Source organism: Merops nubicus, unplaced genomic scaffold (genome assembly GCF_000691845.1).
Source record: "Merops nubicus isolate BGI_N331 unplaced genomic scaffold, ASM69184v1 scaffold5694, whole genome shotgun sequence".
NCBI lineage: Eukaryota > Metazoa > Chordata > Aves > Coraciiformes > Meropidae > Merops > Merops nubicus.
Window position 1 is genome coordinate 22816 of NW_008602160.1, and position 20042 is coordinate 42857.

General features: G+C 36.9%; 1 protein-coding gene across 2 annotated transcripts in view; it reads right to left on the reverse strand.

Moving 5' to 3' along the window:
• The window catches only part of RDX (radixin), a 41155-nt gene that overhangs the window by 12190 nt on the left and 8923 nt on the right, over positions 1-20042 (reverse strand). For both annotated transcript variants that reach the window (XM_008938237.1, XM_008938238.1), the window contains exons 2-11: positions 19495-19578; positions 13749-13844; positions 11204-11478; positions 7140-7223; positions 6513-6659; positions 4990-5086; positions 4229-4392; positions 3448-3578; positions 1131-1291; positions 61-153 (exon numbers count right to left, since the gene is read on the reverse strand). In XM_008938237.1, the coding sequence (XP_008936485.1) occupies positions 61-153; positions 1131-1291; positions 3448-3578; positions 4229-4392; positions 4990-5086; positions 6513-6659; positions 7140-7223; positions 11204-11478; positions 13749-13844; positions 19495-19578 (1332 nt within the window). The remainder of the gene's footprint in view (positions 1-60; positions 154-1130; positions 1292-3447; positions 3579-4228; positions 4393-4989; positions 5087-6512; positions 6660-7139; positions 7224-11203; positions 11479-13748; positions 13845-19494; positions 19579-20042) is intronic.

The following is a 20042-nucleotide window of genomic DNA, read 5'->3' on the forward strand; positions in this document are numbered from 1 at the left end:
CCAGATTCATCTCCCTCAGTTTCTTTGAAGTTCTGACTTCACACAGCACGAGCTCATTACTTTGTGCTGCCATTCTGAGGCTTCCTCTTCTTTCTTTTTCTTGGCCTCCTCTAGGAGTGCAATCTTGGCAGTGAATTCAGCAAGTTCTGCTGCCTGAAACAAACAAAAAAAATGAAGTAGAAGTTTTAATTTTGTATCAGTTTGGCCTTACAGTGGAAGAAAACAGAGCCTTCGCTGTGATCCGACTTGAATTAGTTACCATCCGTCACCTGTCTGCTAAAAATAGAAATTTTAAGCATACACGACAGTGGGAATGAATCAGTACTCTTGCCTGATGGAAATAAGTTTAAAAAAAAAAAAACAAAAAAACAAAACACACAAAACAACAAAAAAAAAATCCAAAGATCGCTGTGGAAGAGCTAGCTGTAGTTACAGATTAGCATGTGGGGCTGTTACAGCTTAATACAACTTTAAATGGTTCCACCAATAAGAACATGATTTTGGATTGTGATCTTAGTACTACTAAGCTGAATCTTGCCTTCAGAAATGCGTGCTAAGTGTACAGAAGATCAAAAGCTATTTTTATAGTTGAAAAATAATTTCTTCTGTTATTTTTTTCACATCTTTCTCAGTTATTATACGTAAATGTTGAATTAGGAGTAGTGTAGCACAGAATGCGAGAAGATATTGTAATGCTGGAAACAGAGGGGGGGGAAAAAAAAAAAACACCCCAACAAACCACAGCGTCACCAACTCCCCACCACCACCATCAAGCTTCAGAACAGACCTGCCTCAGAGAACAGGCTTCCCAGTGGACTGCAGAAGGAAACTACTCTTGTTCTCAGCTGGATAAGCCTGACACTATTAGAAAGAAAATGTAGTGAGTGTTGTCAGTCTGAGACCTCTATTTCATCATTTAACTTCCTATAGCTCCAGAATTTTCTTTCTTGCAAACAGTGGCAAATCTAACATGGGAACTTTTTAGAAAACTACATCTGTAATGACACTTCACATTTTATCTGTGTTTCAACTTACTTGTCCATTTGACAGAATAGATATAACTAAGAATATAGGCTAAATTTTCAACTATCTTTTCCAATTTGATTCAAAATAGAGTTAAAGCTTCTTACTAGCTGCTCCTGGTTTTTCATCTGATCAGCTGCCTGCTTGGCTAGAGCAGCTTTAGCTTCTTCAGCTGCTCGACGCTCTCTCTCCAGGCGCTCCGCTTCCTCTTTTGCACGCTTCCGCTCCTGATCCAGTTCTAGAGCTCTTCTAGTCTGCTCCTCTAGCTCTGCCAAAAGGAAAGGTTGCAGACAAGATATCACTGCCTCGCTCTTCCTACCACGTCACACAGGTAACGGCTGGACCATGCTCAGAATGAAGTCACCTAGAAAGCTGACAAAGCCTTACAAAGCTCCCTCAAGCTAAGAGGATGCTACCTGAAGCTATGCTCCATGCCTGATCTCTTCCCCCTCTTCAAGACATCCCTGGGACAATTCATCTCACCCGACAGTTCTCACAGCCCAGTGTTTCAGATTATACACGTGCACATACATCCCCACTCTTACTACCGAGGAGAATTTATATACATTAGATCACTCTCTTGAACACTAAAAAAGGAAAAAAAACCCTACCCTACTCTATTGAAATGCCTGCCAAAGGTTCCACACACAATTTAGGTGTGTGCCTCCAGCAAAATGAGCTAAGACCCGCTGGAAGGGTCAGACAAATTCTCCATAGAAGAGAGCCAAAAAGGTGCAAACAGGAAAATTTTAAATCAAGGGAAGGATAATAGCTGTCTAGTTGCCTGGCTAGCCGAATATTAAAATCTAAAGGGCAGAACCCTAAGTGAAATAGGAAGAAGTAATAATCTACGAGGCCTGCAAGGCAAGATTTGCACATGCAAAATACACTGCTCTGATGTGTGAGATGAGGCAACTATGAAAAAAAAAGCCTTTCTGAAGCTCCTTGCTGATTCTAACGATAAATTTTCCACTATGTTTTTGTCTAGGCACAGCTGCCATAGACTCCTTCACCAGAAAAAACAGCTCAGTTGTTGGACCAATCCATTTTGCCCTTCATCATATGCTTTCACACTAAAAGAGCATCTCTCCCCCAGGTATGCTGACACACACTTAATCTTTGCACTCGTAGTTTCAAGTAGGTCTCATGTAATCAATATTCTTCATCTGACTTCCCAGGCCTACTACTTCAGTTATGAAATTAAATGAACAGCTCTACAAGTATGTGGAGTTGTACAAATGCAGTACTTGCAAAAATCAAATAAAATGCATAAATATTTAAAAACACTACTCAAACAAAATCTGCTCATGACAACGGAGAACACTTAACTACCAAGTCAACTACAGAACAGAGACACCATTTATATAACACTTTTCCATATGTGAACAGAAAGCTAAGAAGACCAGCAACACATGAACATTAGGTAGTATGCATCAGGAATTAGACTATATTGCTTATAAATGTTACACTTGGAGACTTTTAAGACCCATCTGGATGCGTTCCTGTGTGACCTGCCCTAGACTAGATGGTCCTGCTCTGGCAGGGGGGTTGGACTCGATCTCTGGAGGTCCCTTCCAACCCCTAACATTCTGTGTGGTTCTGTGATATGTACATTGTTAAAGCTTTGGAATCACCCCGACACTGTTTTGTCCCGGGCGGAACAGCTCTTCTTTGAACAGTTCCAAAGTCATGTGTTCACGTGTTACTAGTCTGGATGTGTCCAACCTGTTCTGCATTGAAAGACTGAAAAATGTGGGGGCAGAGCTGGAGCCAACAGCCTGAAGCAAACAGTTATGAGCAGAAGAGCGGAACAAAACTTTTACAAATGTGAATCAAACCTGAAGAAAAAAAATAACATGGAGAGGAGGGACTGGGAGGTAGCGGTAGCAGGGACGCCACAGCGCAGTTCAACGCAAAGAAGTTCGATTGATGAAACTACGTTGATTCACTAAAATCTGACAAGACTTTAAATTTAGGATTCTCAAATCTTACAAGGGAATAAGAAAACAAAGGAACAAAGAATTTCAAAATGAAAAGCTAAATTCTACAAAATCCTAGAGGAAGCATTTTGAACTTTCCTCTCTAATTTTCCTGCTCCTTTCAACTCCAGGTTTTCAGCACTTTAAGTATTTCCTAACTCTGAGCTGAACTGTGCATACATTAATTTAATTTTTATTTAAGAAAATTTAAACTCTTGTTCTATTAAGAATTTGGCTTATATTACACACATACACATGCTAACTTAACACTGAGAAAGAATCTCAAATTATACACCACTAAATTCTTGTTATTATTAAACTAAAACAAACAGAAACAACAACTACAAAAAAAAAAAAAACGTACCACACACACCCCGAGAAAACTGTGGAACTGAACTAAACATTCTCATCAGATTTAAGAAATCTAGGACCAATAAGAGCTCACCTTTCTGGGCTTTCATTGTTTGTTCCTCAATTTGTCTTAAGCGTTCCATTAATTCTTCCTTTTCACGCTCTATTCTTTCCTTTTCCTTTTCTGCTATCTCCCTTTTCTTTTTCTCATTTTCTAACTGTGCCCTGAAAAAAGAAAAAAGTAAAAGCTTTTTTAACCTCAGATTAAATTTTACTCTAAGGATGCTGGTAGTCTATTTTTCAGCTTACTCAGCTAGTAGAGAAGCATGTCATTTTAAATGTTTTAAATTCAGTTTATAATGCAAGAACCATCAAGTTTGTGTTTCAAAATACTGTACAGAAAAACAATTTACAACTAGAACTGACTAGCAACCTTGGTTACGCTTCAGCCAAGCAAACCCACAATTGTACCTGCATTTTACATGTGGCTGATGTTTCCCTGAGCTAGCAAAGCAACGGTATTTTTAAAATATACGAAAGGTAAGCCACGACATTCTTCACTGAATTTGCTTTAAGGGTTCACCTGTAGAGCAATAGAGGTCTCTAAGGATCAAGGAACAGAGAGTTAAGACTCTTTCACAAGAACATAATGAGAAACAGCAGTACAGCTACTATTACTGCTCTGAAAGCTCAAAAAAGATACAGCTTTCTACTAAGAGAGGTGAGCCATGCCAACCCACAAACCTGCTTACAAACTACAGAAAGAAAAGCAGCTCTCTCTTTTCTAGAATGCCAAGATGTCTGATATTCTACAACTTTGTTTTCTTAAAAGGGTAGAAGAATATTTTTCTGTTTCATGGAAGTTTGTTAATTACCTTTCCAATTGTTTCTGATGTTTCTCCTCTCTAGCTTGGGCCTTCATCTGCTGCACTTCAATTGTATCAGGTTTCCTCCTCCTCATGTACAATTCATGATTTCCCATACACAGTGCCAAAATTCGCTTGTTGATTCTCAGACGAGGTGCATAAAAAACAAAATCCTAGAAAAAAAAAATAATTGCAGCATATTCATTAATCTAAAAAAAACAGTTGTGACAAGACTCAAAGCATTACTGCAGGTTTGCATTTGTTAAATTTAAAAACTTAGAAGCATTTTGACATTCATCCTTTGAGCAATCCAACACCATAAGCTGTAAATCTATTTACTGATAAGAACTGGTAAGGTAAATTCAGAATTACACCTGGATTTCTCCACGTAGAGGTTAGCTAGTTTACATAAAATTATTTAAACTCTCCAAAAAGATGAGACTATTCTATACACTATTTCTGAAAACTTTTAACCTAGAGAAGCTACCCTCTTACGCTATGAGGCTTTTCAACACAACACAAAAGGAGTTGAATTCAATTTTAAAAACAATAAAAATCATAAAATCTCTTTAAGACTATCAACAAGAATGAAAAGAGAAAATATACATACCATACTTCAAAATCCAAATTTCCTTTTCATTAGTGACTGTTCTACCCATAAGAATAATTATTGTCAAAAAATATTTGTTCAATGCCATAATGCCAAAGCAAGTCCCTGCAGGTTTAAGTCTCTTCACATACAAAGGCATACTATCCTACACACTACTTACAGGGGCCTTTTTGTCAATTGGCTTTATGACAAATTTTTTGTCGTTAAAAGAGATGTTTCTGATTTCACTCCAAGGAAAACCAATCTTGGGTGTCAGCCTTCAAAAGAGAAAAAGTTCTCATTAGAAGCAGCTAACATGTGCATTTTATTTATGTTCACTAAGTCTTAACTCCACACTATTTTCACTATCACACTTAAATTTACAAAATGTAACAACAGTCCAAACTTATCTTGGTAAACAATTGTTTTCTTTTTCTACACATTCCATCAAACAAATAAATCACATAATTAATAAATTACATGATACTGTAACAGAAGGAATTTCTATTTGTGACTTATTCTACAACCATTATATAGATGCTAAACATCATAATCATGCATTGATACTTTATAAGCTATCAATAGTTTCATTCTGAGTGAAAATAACTATTTAAGTTTGAGAAAAGTCTAACATTTCAAAGACAAATAAAATCAGCCTTCAGCAATGTTGTACTTCAGTTTAACTCAGATGTGTTCTTGTATTTCCAAAGTTCAAGTTAAATTTATTTCCCTTGCATCTTAAGTAAAATAAAAGCAGTTCACACTGTTACAGTGTTATGCACCATGTAACAGTATTTTTCTCCATGAGTAAAAAAAGTTCTTTATATTATGTTAACTACAAGCATTAGAAAACAAGTTTAAAGTATTTGATTGCTAAAGTTAAAGAATGTCAAAAATTTGCTGATCACTGAATCTGATCTGAACATTTCCTGTGCATTTCCTTCTTTCAGGAGTTATATTGCCATCTAATGGCAATTAAGGCTCACAGAATTTTGTTCCAGAGTACACCCAAAGAGCATTAAGTTGAAGTTCAGTTGACAGCTGTTACCTCATATTGGACACAGGTTTAACTTCAAATCACTGTGAAGAGACTGTTGATGTCAGATGCTACTAACAAGTGTTTGGAAAGAAATAAAAGAATGTTGTTCTGTTTTCAGATTCTTTGAATTTTGTACATTTCAGCTTTATCCCTCTTGAAGTAGGACAGAATATTTCATCTGTTTTTCAGGACTGTTTTCTTTGATGTCTAAAGGCTTTTACTTTTAGATACCAAACACTTCCCTGCTCTAGCAGCTGTAACAACCCTAGTCACTGTTCATACAAAAATGCTTCTCATTAAATATGTTGCTCAGCTTCTCAATTTCCTTTTCATCCTGATTGAAGAGGAAATCTTGAGGGAGTGAAAAGTACAGAAAGAAACCATATAAAGATGGCCTAGCTATCATAGATCCATAGTAAGCAATGTAAATTTACGTTTTCACAGAACTGCTCTTCTTTTCCCTTCTTCTGTATCCCCATTTGAACTTTAAAATTCAAATATTCTTGCAGTTAGCATCTGTCTCTCTTGCTATCTTTTACATAAATTAGAAGTTGTTTGAGAACCTGTTTTGCTAGATGTTATTGAACATGCAATTAAGTGGTTTTTATATAATCTCAGATAGGATCTCCTAGTACAGAACTGTAAAATGAGTATTAGCCACTTACTTGTCATCATGCTCATAAATATTCAGACCCAAAGCATCAACTCCTAGCCACAGTTCAGTTCCTTTCTTATTCTTTATTTCAAAATAGTTGACTCCATACATTTCCAAGTCTTGTGCTATCTTAAGGTATTCCATCATAGAATCTTCCCTGATGAAAAAAAGAAAAAAAAATGGCATAGTGTAAACAAATCAAAAGCACGTTATAAGAATAAGTGGACTGTAGAATAATTAATTAATGTAAAATTTAGTTAGGAAATAAATCTCTCTTTGAAATTCATGCGTGTGTACATTGACTCAGATCCTTGTAGAGCTCTACATCCTACTACCCAAGTACAGTCAAATCATCACACTTTGTCTTCTCCCTCCAGGAACTAAGGAAATACTAAATATATTTTAGAGGTAGGCAACCGCAGATAAAGGCAGTTGACAAGCTTACCAGAAATCACACAGGTAATCCAATAATCTAACCAGAAAAATGAACTCTCACTGAAGCTTTCATGGAATTTTTGATAACCACCTGCCCTGATCAGAATAAACGCAAGTAGTTTCCAAACAAATATGCCACCTCCCATCCTGATAACAACAAAAAAAAACCTTAAAGGTCCGAGAACACTTTTACAGAAATTACCTTAACATTCCCCTGTGCTCTTCATGCCAGTTCTGTATTCTTTCTTCCCACTGTTCTTTTGTCAGTTTGTGCTGTTCTAACACACTGCAAGTAGAAGTTGTTGCTATTAGATAACACTGACAACCACTTTAGCCTCTTAAAGTTACAAAAGTAAGTTTGGTTATAGAGCATAACGTATGTTTTAACTGAACAAAACTACGTATTACTTCCTATACACTGCTCATCTTTTTAACCCAGACAGAAAAAATCTGCATTTCAACAAATAGGCTTTCAAAATAGTGTGAAATCACTTTTTTATGGTATTCTATATACTCTTTGTAGTATAAAAGCCATGCCATGATGTATCTCAACTTCAATAACATCATAAAAAGTAATGTTTAGAACACCTGAAAAAATGCAAACCTATATAATCTTCATATGACTGTGTTGCAAATTAATCTCTAGGTATGCACAGATACTCCCAGGTTTTAATTCTGCAGTCATTTAGAAGAAAAATTAACACCTTAACCTAAGTTAGCATATTACTTTGTTGGGGGTTCTGATTTTTTCTTTTTTAATAAATAAAATCAATAGTGAAGCGGTTTCAGAAAACTATTTGAGGCGTATCTACTGCAATGATAGAATTGTATTTTGACCTACTGTAACCTGGAACAGAATTGGAACAGGCTGCCCAAGGAGGTGGTGGAGTCACCATCCCTGGAGGTGTTAAGAAAAACATGCAGACGTGGTACTTCAGGACATGGTTTAGTGGTAACGGTAGCGTTGGGTTGACAGTTGGACTTGATCTTAGAGATCTTCTCCAACCCCAATGATCCTATGATTCTAACTTTGATGCAGCACTGCAGTAAGAAATCAAATGCATAAGATAACTTTATTAAGCTTTTACTACATGCACTTAGCATTTCATCCCTAGAGAAATTATTTTAAAGGACAATTTTAAAAAATAAGAGACTGGAAAATATTACTGAAGAAGGCAGAACAGTTGTTTTCCTTACTTTCTCTTAGTAAAGGATTTACTACTTTTCCCTGCCCTTTCAGCAAAGTACAATAAAAAAGACTGAATGATGCATAACACAATAGTGCAGTCTTCTGTTACAGGATCTTTCTGCCACTTGATTTGCTGCTCTGCCTCATATCTACTGAAGTGCACTTTTCAGTGGTAGCCGTATCACACTTTGATTTGCTTAGTGTACATCCCTATCAACAGGCTTTCTTCCTCAAAAATGAGGCAGAGATTTCAGTTTTTGCACCTGCACAAAGCTGAGGTGTTCACAGCCAACCGATACAAGAACATGCAGCAACAAGACATCAGTTTTCTTTTGTCTTCTCATCTTTAGCCTTGAATATATGCCCTAAATATAATACTTAGAGAAGCCTGTTATAGAACACACACGGCAGAACCGCCTGCTTTGGCTGCAATAATCTAAAAGCATCCTGGCCATCATTTACAAGTTTCTGTTACTTTTCTTAAGTCCTCTAGGACTACGTTAACTTATTAATGAAGTTCTGTAATTAAACTGGGTCTGACTTTCACATTGTGATATTTACATTATGTGCTGCTTTCCACCATTATTTTTTACTCCTCCAGCAGATACTCAAAAAATGTTCAAAAAAGCTTTCACATCAGTATAGCAAAGCTAGCCATGAAAAAAGTGAAGAACAACACAGGATATTGTGCAATATGGAATCCCAGGATTATGTCACACAAGTGCTCAGCTGAATACAAAAGCTCTGCTCCCAACCTCTTCACAGAATCACAGGACAGTTGAGGCTGGCAGGGACCTCTAGAGGTCACCATGTCCACCCATCTGCTCAAGCAGGGTCACCTACAGCCAGCTGTCTAGACAGCTTTTTAAATATCTCTAAGGAGGGAGGCTACACAAGCTCTCCAGGCAACCTGTGCCAGCGCTCAGTCACCCTCATGGCGACTTCTGCTCTCTTGGCCTTTCCAAATTAAGTAAAATTTCTGCTTCTACAGAAATTCTTCATGCTTTCTTCTTTTTGAATTGGAGTTGAAAGACACGAGGCAATGAGCACAAGTGAAACACTTGAACATCATTTTTTATTTTCTCTCTTTACTGTGGAGGTGGTCAAACACTAGAACAGTTTGCCCAGAGATGCTGCAGAGTCCATAGAAATATTCAAATCTCAACTGGAAAAGGCCTTGAGGAACATGCTGTAATTAGAATATTTCAGTGGGAAGTTACCTACAACAATTATCTAAGTCCAACTGCCTGACCAACTCAGGAGGGCTGACCAAAAGTTAAACCACATTACTAGGGGCACTGCCCAAATGCCTCTTAAACACTGCCAGGCTTGGGGCGTCGACCGCGTCTCCAGGTGACTCTGCTTTGAGTGGGGGGACTGGACTAGATGATCTTCAGAGCTCCTCTTTCAACTTCAAACGATTCTGTGTTTCTATCATATCCTTAAACTGGCAATGTTTTTGTCAACAGCCACCTTGTCATTTGTTCCCCTTCATTCTCTCGTCACATGCTGCTGCTGAAACTTCACTAGCAAATATGCAAGGACAATTGCAACAGAGGAACTCAGCAAGTATCTGATGCTTTGTTGCTACCCAGCCCATAGTTTTGAGCCAAGAAATTACACAGTAGTTTTGACAGGTGAACATCAAGACTCTACAATTAAGGGGAACTGCAAATCTTCTCACCTTTTTCAGTAGTATTTTGCAAAGCTACTCTGCTTAGGGAAGGAAATGTTTCTGACATTATATTGTACACTGTTCTGAAGTATTTTTATGATGTATGTGTTAGCTTTCCCAGTGACAGGAGGCAAAACAGGAATAATTGTGTTAGAATGAATACAAAAGCTGTTTGCTCACTGTGTGCAGACAGGCACACAACTAGTTGAAAGCATATGCTTGGAAATCATCTGAACATTTGCCATGAAAAGGAGCATCCTAAGTATTTGAATTTGTGTCATACACAAGCACTACAGTGTTCACAGGCTGTCATCATAACTGAGCAAAAACCAAGATTTGTGAACTAACATAGCCAGTAATGACAGTTTTACTGGTTCTACAAGGTTCTCTCCTTGCCTTCCTAACAAAGGGTATTTTTTCTAGAAAGAACTACTAGACTTCATTGTCACAAGAAGGAAGTAAACAGCCAAAACCAGAACTCCTAGACAGGATATTTAAAAGTCTGAAATATTTTCAGAAATACTAATTTCAATACTTCACCACAACCCTTTGAAATGCTTTTTTGCTTGCTCGAAGATCAGTTACACTAGTAAAGTGTTTCTACTTTTAGTTTTCAAGCCAAAGAGACAAAACATATGACTTCTAAATAAAATTATTCCACGGCTCTCATTTCTTTGAAGATGCATTAATATTACATATTTAGTAAGGAGACATCTGTCCCCAACGTGTCACAGATTCATCTACACTAACAGAACAGTCTAACTTTGTACATCTGTGTTGCAATGCTTTTCTTGCTGCTGAGACACGCCAGGAGCATGGTTTCAGTTGCGTAAAGAAACAGAATTATCACCTTGGTGCTTAACTTTTCCCAGCCAATAAGATGAGTGACTGATACAACAGCTTATACTCAACAGCAATGACAACAATTTAGTTTCTAAAGTTTCTGTCCAGGCTAGTATTTTTCTGCAATATATTGTATTTGCAATATGCTTTATAGCTACTTTCAGAAAATTATCATCATTTCAATGTACCAAAAAAAAAAAAAAAAAATCAAGACCTGAAGGGGTATTAAATGAATCTTAGTGACTTCTATAGTAAGTATTTTGATCTTAACTGAGGAGAAGCAAGCCTCCAGGAATATCTGAGTACTTTGGAAATTTGTTCAACTAAATCTATGCACCTGGTTGTGGCCAGGACAGAAAACAGGTCTCAAGAAACCCCTGGCTGTGACACTCACCTTGTTATTCAGTCTAAACCAGTATCTCTAAATTTTTTTTCTAGCCGAATATGCACTTATGAAAGCAACCATTAAATATACATTATTACTTAATATTTCAATTATAAAAAATGTGCTGTAATCAAGTTTATATGCAGCAGATGATGTAAAAATAGTCTCACTCACCGCTGAGGGAGAAGTCTGTCATTGGCTAGGTAGCCTAGTTTGTGTATCTCCTTAGTGTAGTCTCCATACTTGGACTGGACAGCATAAGAAGCCAGAAGAACTGCAGTTTCTGGTGGGCAATATATTTCATCATTTAAGATTGCTTCTTTGACTTGCAGGAAGAAAAGTCTCTGAGTTATTTCCTGAATTAATTCTTCAGATACATCCTCTGGAAAAAACTTGGCCCTGAACTTAAACTGCAAAGGATTTTCTTTCCTTACATCTTGCTGTGTTACCTGAGGGAGAAGTAAAAAGAAAAATAGCACTAAATGGTATGTTAAATATAATGCATTCAGTAGTAATGTACTTTTTAGCTTCTCTACATTGAAATCCAGTGCTTCCTGACAAGCCAGGCCACTGTGGAACTCACTACAGGTTCACATAGCAGTGAATCAAATATACCAATCTTGATAAATCAGACAATTCTGAAATACTACTCAAAGGCTGTTTAGAGTCATGGGTTTGTGTGTTTTGTGGGTTTGGGTTTTTTTTTTTTTTTGTTTGTGCTGGTTTGGGGTTTTTTTTTTTGGTAGGCTTGTGTGAATTTTTATTTATCACAATAAAGATCTACGAAAAAAGTTGTAATACATAATTTAAAAAAAAAAAACAAAAACAAAACAAAACTATTTCCAGAAATAAATTGCAGGAATTAACAAATCAGGGTCTAAAAAGGTTTCTTTAGCAAGAGCTACAACACGTTTCTTCAATGTAAGCATAAAGATGGACTCTTCAAAAAGTCCTTGAACTACTGAACTAAGTACATGTGCTTTGTTCCTGTGCAAAACTCATAATTCCATTAATCATATTTTTCCAGAATGGATAAACCTTATAATCACGATTTCTGTGAATAGATCAGATACGGTCATCTTAAGTTTTGTCTACTTCAAATTTCAACAAAAAAAAAAAGCTCATTTTTATGCAGAATTTTCAATTTCCCCATGGGCTCAGCTTGCAGCACTTATGACTAAAGCAAAAACAATCAAAATTAAACTATTTTCAACATCAAATAATACCGTGATTGTTAAAAGGTACCCCTATAATGAAATAAATTTCATACATCTCAATTCCTTAAGCACTTTATTACACATTTAATTTTATGTGCACTAGTAGTCCCTCTAAAACTTCCACACTCTGCATGAAATGATGCATCTATTTCATTGACTTGTACAAAGTACCAAAAACTGTAAATATAATGCAACCATTTAATTATGTACTTAAGGCAGCATAAGTACTATATTTAACATGTCAGATGTCAATTTTAAGTTTTGCTCACTCTTCATCATTGTCCATCTGCTTCTGCTTTACAGAGTATTTCACTTTAATCTTACCAGTGAATGATTAGTTGTGCTCATCATACTAAAACCTCATTTGCACACCTATTCTGTGATTTATCAGATCTTACCTATATTTACCTCAAATATTTAAATAATAGCTTACAAGTTAAAGCCAGTTTATGATGATCTTATTTAAGAATTAAATGTTACAAGCTTTAAAAAAACCACCCCACACAGATAACTGCCTTGGTCAAATCTAAGGGAAATTAGTACACCCTTGCTGCTCCTGAACTGCACCAGCAACTTAACTTGCTTCAGACTTTCACAGAGTAATGTCTTCTGTATTTTTTGTAAATCATGTACTAAATCCTGTAGTCTCCAAACACTGGGCACAAGCCATTAGGGCTAACAGCATATTTGTAGTACTACAACATTTGTGTATGAAACAAGACATACATGAAACTCCAGGAGATAGCTTTGATGGTTAGCAAGCTTAACTCCCTGGATTTACTACAGGAGAAGATTAAATTCAGACAGTGGGACTCACTCCTAAAAACCTCTCAATTTACCTCCTAATACTGAAGATAAAAAATGTATTCTTAAGTTGAACTCTAATATTGTCTGTCAGGTTATTAATTAAAAAAATCTTTATTCTAAACAGTGTAAAGTTAAAAGTAACTATTCAACTTCATTAATCAAATTGAAACTATATTGACCTGATTCCCAATAGCTGGGAAATAGAAAGTTCTCAGTGCTGTTGGTGAAAAGCAGAACAAAAATTACCCTACCACCTACCAATGAGACACCTAAACAGAAGTTTAGGAGCCTCTTATTGGCCTTCTTTAAAGATCTATAGCTGTATACATGCAAATTCCTAAAGCCCAAATACTTCAGACACACAGACGTCTCAAGTTTAAAACATTTATTCTATTATATTTTACTACATGAAAACAGGACAATCATATGAGTTTCAATTTTCCTAATGCATGCATGAAGATGGTACTGGAAATACAGGAAACAGTATCTCCTTGTCAAATTAAATGTTGATGCAGCCCTCCATATTCTTTTATAACTAACCAAACTTAACACTATTTTATCATTTAAACCAAATGAAAAGCAACTTTTCACCTAACTATGAAGTTAATTATATCACATCTACAACATTAAATCAGAAAGCCTTATAAAAGTATGTTTCAAACTGTACATTTACCTAAACATTAGGGTATTGTTACCTTTTTATTTAGCTTCAGCCACGTTGAGTAGCCTTTGCTGTCCACATACTGCAGCCCAAAAAACCAGACTTCACGAAGACCAACAGTTTTCACTACCTGAAGATAAATGATTCATAATCATCAATAATCACTACAACAGGATTTTCTTTAATAGCAATTAAGCTACAGAAACCACTTCAAAACAAAAAGCAATCACGTTTTACGAGAACAAACAAAAAAATATTTTAAAAGAGTAGCAAAACAATGGGTTCAGGGAAGCATTCACTGCAGAGTTCTAAATAAACTTAAACACTGAGCCACCAAACTACCACCAGCTGGCATGTCCTGTTTACTGTGCACATCAAAGTCAGCACCTGAAGGTAGCCAACAGTACCCTGATACTTGAAAGCACCTCCGGGAAGTGATCTGCAGACCTACAGACAAGTAAAGTCCCCTTTGAAAGACGACAACCAGTGAAACTATAATAAAGAGTAGCACCTGTGGACAAGTATAAAGTAATGAGGATAAAATCACCTCCTTCAATGTTTTTGAGATCTTCTAAGAGTTAATGATAAAAGGGATCACGATGATCTAGCAGATAAACCATACATGCATTTCCTGTAACACTTCCCATCAGGTCTATCACCAAAGGTTACTAAAAGAAATAAAACTGTCCTTGAATAGAGAGAAGGTCTTTTTATGGATATACTAGTTAAGAAGAAAGGGGGGGAAAAAAACCCAAGCAAACTGTTTTCACAACAGACTAGTGTAACCATTAGGGAAGTCCCACAGGACTATCCATGCGGTCTGTAAGAAAGGAGGAACTAATGTGACAAAACCTGCTGCAGAAAGCCTTCCATAAAGGTCTATGAATGAACAGAAAAAAGGAAGATGAACTTCAATGGACGATACTCGATAAAAGCAAAATACTGTATGGAAAAGACAACAATTTTCATTATTCAAACAAGATTCTTGTCATAAAGGAAAAAAGCAACAAAGCTGTTATATTACTACAGACATCTATAGTATTCCCAGATCTCTAACGCTACATACGGACTGGTCATATCTGCTTGAAAAAGGATGCTGCAAGCATGGGAAACATTTCAGAAATATTGAAAAGCCTCATCAGTGACATGGAGCATTTTCTGCATAGCTAAGACAAGAACTAAAGGCTACAGCTAGAGGAATAAGAAAAAATATGACACAGGTCTATAAAACTGGCATGGCATGTAGAAGAAAAATTGAGAATGATTCTTTGCTATTTCTCATAACGTAAGAATTAAGAGAATCAACAGAAGTCATTAGGATAAGTTCAAAGGAAACTAAAAGAAACACTTTTACTACACAGAGTATAATGAAACCATGGAGCTATCTTCCAAGTCTTTTGCATAGTAAAAGTACATGTGGATTCAGTAAACAATTAATCAGAAAGGTCCAGCAAAGACTATTAAATAAGTGTAAACTCTGGCTCCAAAAGACCCAGTATGGCAGTACTTATGTGGGTTCTCAGGTTGGACCATGCTGGTAAGCTGGTTTACTGCAGGCTGTTTTATGGAAGCATTCAGATGCATGTGACGTAAATAGAATTTTACACACAGAACCTCCTCCATTTTAAAGTAGTACTATCAGGTTGCAAAATCAAGATTTTTAAAATTAGCAAATGTCACAAGACAGCTACACAAACTTACTTGTGATGCCTTGCATATTTGTATCAATACTTAATCATTTAAGTGTGCACATTTTTTCCTCCTCTACCCTTTCAAGCTCCAAAGCACAAAATGGACAATGTTCATAGATCCAACCTGATTGCTTTAGGGAGTACAGTTATTTTCTCTAGAAATCTTACAACATTTACTTTAGGAACATATGAAATAGTAAGACAAGTTTATGTTACTAGTATGGTTCTGACTAGCATTAAATTTGGTGTCCCAACACAGAAATTTCAGACCTGCTGCTTCTTTTGGCACATGCCTCCTACATGGTGATGATCAAACTACTCATGGCTTTATCAGATGACTGAGAATGCTCTTTATTTCGCAGCTGCCCAAGCTGAGCCTTCATACCTGATCAGCTCTGAGGTGCAGAAGTCAGTAAGAACTACAGATGCTCAACAGCTCTGCCCATGCCTGCAGAGACAAGTGCTTATGCTCCCGTCAAAACATTTTGCTCTCATCCACTATGGCCCTTCCAGCTCTGAAGTGCAGAAGTCAGTAAGAACTGCAGATGCTCAACAGCTCTGCCCATAATGCCTGCAGAGACAAGTGCTTATGCTCCCGTCAAAACATTTTGCTCTCATCCACTATGGCCCTTCAACTGAGATGCACATTAAATACAGACAACTTGTCTACTGCAATGCAGTTACACATGCTTGCAAACAAACACTGAACACAGCTTACACATTAGCCTGTTTTACTTCAGACTCAAATAAGGAAAGAGCATCGTCTGTCACTGCCTCTCAGTTCGAATGGAAAAAAAATATCTGAAACCCTGTATCAAGATTCGAGAAGCACTTATGCACTGCAGCAATGTCATATGAAAAACCATTACAGAATGAGAACCTCTGAGTTTGATTCCGGCTCAAAAGATCAATTAATTTGCTTCAGGAAAGTCTTCATCACATCTGGAAAAAGGATTTATTCACCATCACATCCTACAACTTGAATATTAATAGGCAACAAAAACTTCTTGGAGAAGAAAAGCAACCAGAACGATACACACGTTTTGGCAAAACATACACATAAAGACAACCTAGCAAGAATTTCACCAAGTTAGCTTCTGAAAGATCATAAGGGAGGCTTCTAAGGTATCTATAAAAGACAGTAGGGTGTAACTTGAAATACAGGAGGCAACCCTCATTTCTGATGGCAACTGCAGTAAACCAGGAGTACTGATGCTCAGTGCTAACACCATATTGAAAACAAGAAAACAACCCCCACTATTACCACAAGTGTGCAGAAACTATGCACCAAAAAGCTGTTCTTAGGAGAAGAAAGTTACAGATGCTAAATTGGGTTGGCAAGAGGACACATCTCCCCTTGGCAATTCTGACCACTGACAGGATAGACAGGGGGACTAGCAATAAATATGTTAAGACACCTTCTAAAATATGACTTTTTTTTAAAGAATGGGCTTGTGCAATAAATAAGGACTTTACTGAGTTTCACAGTGGAAGAGAAAAGAGAAAACCACAACTGTCAAATGTAGAATTCTTGTTCCCTAGCAGATGAAAATGATGAACACACAAATACAGAATGGGAAAGAAATCATCAACTTCAGAAAACACCCATTAAAAGCTGAAAAAGAACTGCTGGCTGAAAGAAAAGGACACGTTGCTCACCAAAAACACAGAGGAGCACTAGACAAGAGCTAGATTCATGGAGAGGTTATTTTCTGCATGCACTGATCAAGTCTACTATCATGTCCACCATTCCTGCATAAATCTTGAAGACCAATCCTCTCAGTAACAGTGCTAGTTAATTCTCTTTCTGTAGAGAAACAGTGTAACTTTGGTTTGAAAATTTCATGCTGCTTTTGCAATTCAGTTCAGCTCTTCATGTTACTCTGCAGAACCTCTATAGGAATTGAAGATCAGGCAGGAAACATTTCTCTCCTCACACACAACTATGCCGGTTGATTTTGCTTGACCTAACAATTTTTCAGTTTAAACTTCTAGAAGCTGACTGTAAGAGGTTGTGTGTGAAATGCCACAAAGTGAATCAAGGAACAAAGTTGAAGAGTTGTATCTTTGTTCCCTGCTTGTGAATGTCCCAATTTGGATGAACCTGATTGCCTGGGCACAAGACATTACACAGCAGAATGTCACCCCACCCAATACTGCATAGCAGAAGATAGCAAAGGTTGGCAAATGAGAATTAACAGCTTCATGCTTCTGTGCCATGGAATAACATACTTTATGTGATGGTGGTGTTGGTTAGACAAAAAGAAGGATAACCCCTTTCTTCAAGAAGTCTTTTTGAAAGTCACAAAGTCTATTCCTATGTAGAAGCTGAAGATATACTCCTATTGATATTAGAGAAAGTGGGAGGGGGTAGAAGTGTTAAGAGTTAGACAATCAAATTGCAAATGAAAATTCGTTTATCCAAAAGAAAAAGCTTAATGTTACAAAACAAATATTCTCCATATACTAAGATATTTAATCAACTCTCAAAGGTCAATTAAAACTTTGAATGAGTTCTTAAAGAACACTTGCAGTCTGCTACTCTCTTTTAATCACAGAATCATAGAGCAGTTTGGATTGGAAAGGACCTTAAAGATCATCCAATTCCAACCCTTCTGCCATGGGCAAGGAAGGACACCCTCTAGTAGACAAGGTTGTTCAAAGCCCCATCCAACCTGGCCTTGTAACACTTCCAGGGATGGGGCACCTGCAGCTGCTCTGGGCAACCTGTTCAGTGTCTCACCACCACACATTAAAGAATTCCTTCCTAACTTCTAATCTAAATCTACCTTCTCTCAGTTTAAAAAAACATTACCTCTTGTCCTATCCCTACACTAGGCCCGAGGAGTCTCTCCTTGACTTTCCTGTAGGTCCCCTTTAATTACTGGAAGGCCACTATAAGGTCTCCCTGAAGCCTTCTCTTCTCCAGGCTGAACAACCCCAACTCTGTCAGCCTGTCCTCCCAGGAGAGGTGCTCCAGCTCTCCGACCATCTTCATGGCCCTCCTCTGGACCTGCTTGATCAGGTCCATGTCCTTCTTCTGTGGGGACTGCCAAAGCTGGACACAGTACTCCAGGTGGCATCTCACCAGAGCAAAGTAGAGGCAGAATCACCTCCCTTGGCCTACTGGCCACACTTCTTTTGATGCAGCCCAGGACGTGATTGGCTTTCTGGGCTGTGAGGGCACATTGTTAGCTTAGTAATGTGGTTTAATAGCCATCATTACATACTTCATACACTTACAGAGAGAGGACAGAAACAACAGTTCTAGCAGAAACAACATTAGTGTAGTTAAACTGGTTTTGAAGAGTAACTTGAATATTTCTGCATTTTTAACTAAAGAGACACATCTCAGATCTAGATAATATTCAATTCTTAATATTTTCCAGAACACCCCACAACCCAGATAAAAAAAATAGTTCAAAGATTCTGATGGCTGACATCACATGAAATGGACGTGAGAACAACTCTTCTTAAGAACTCATTCATTTAGCCCATTTGACAAAGCCACTATCAAGTGAGAATATGTAGTCTTGATGGATCTGCAATCTATAAGCACTTTAAAGCCATCATTTTCCCTTTAGTGATCTTTAATTTAGATTTCAGCCTGGATCAACATCACTTTTCTAACACACGTGAAGTAAAAAAGTATCTACACCTTCCATTCTTTAAAATAAAAAAAAAAAAAACAAACCACAAAGCACACCAAAGATGCTAGCTTTCCTTAATGAACTTTTATTGTTACATTCATTATCAAATAGTGAAGGCTATATAAATTTCTCATACACATAACTAACAATTATAGTGCAGTTGCAACTATAATGGGATTAGACATAAAAAACACTGTTAATTTCAAAGCAGTTCTATACGTGTAATTCAGCTGAAGCCTCACTGTTAATTAACCTATTTACACAGAGCTGTCTTTGAATTTAATGCATTCCATGAGAAGCAACAAGGAAATTCAAACAGAGCATAGACTGGATAATAAGGAGAAAAACTACACAAGAACACTTCTGCTTTCTAAAACTGGCCTTAATTCCCACAATAGTTATGTTTGTACACATATATATACACCAAGACACGAGTTACCTGATCAAAGAGCTGCTTGCCTGTCGTATTGGGCTGGATGGCAAATTCCAGCTCTGCATCCATTGTAGTTACTCTGACATTGATCTACAGAAAATAAAGAAATAGTTAAAACCATACTGTAACACCATAGTGCTTCTATATGACATGATTAACCTATAAGAAAAAATATATTTAAGTAAATTCAACAATTTTAATGGTTGTGTATACACACAGGATACAACAGATATAAAAATGCAAAATTTGAATCTGCAAAAAATCTCTTATTTAGTATAAGAACATATCCAGGATAATATTTAACACTAGGTTTGAAGGTCAAACCAGGGAACAAAGTTCAAAATCAGTTTAATGGGATAACTGACTTAACTACTCAACACTCAAAGAACACCAGGATATTCAGCTACTGGGCATTATCTTTCAGAGGGCTTCTCAGATGTGTGCAGAAGAAAAGATTCCTAGTCATACACATCATTTTAAGGTATTTATACTTGGCAGTAGAAAAATACACACAGTCTCCTGCTCTGCCATTTCTAAAATTAAGAGGTTCAGCA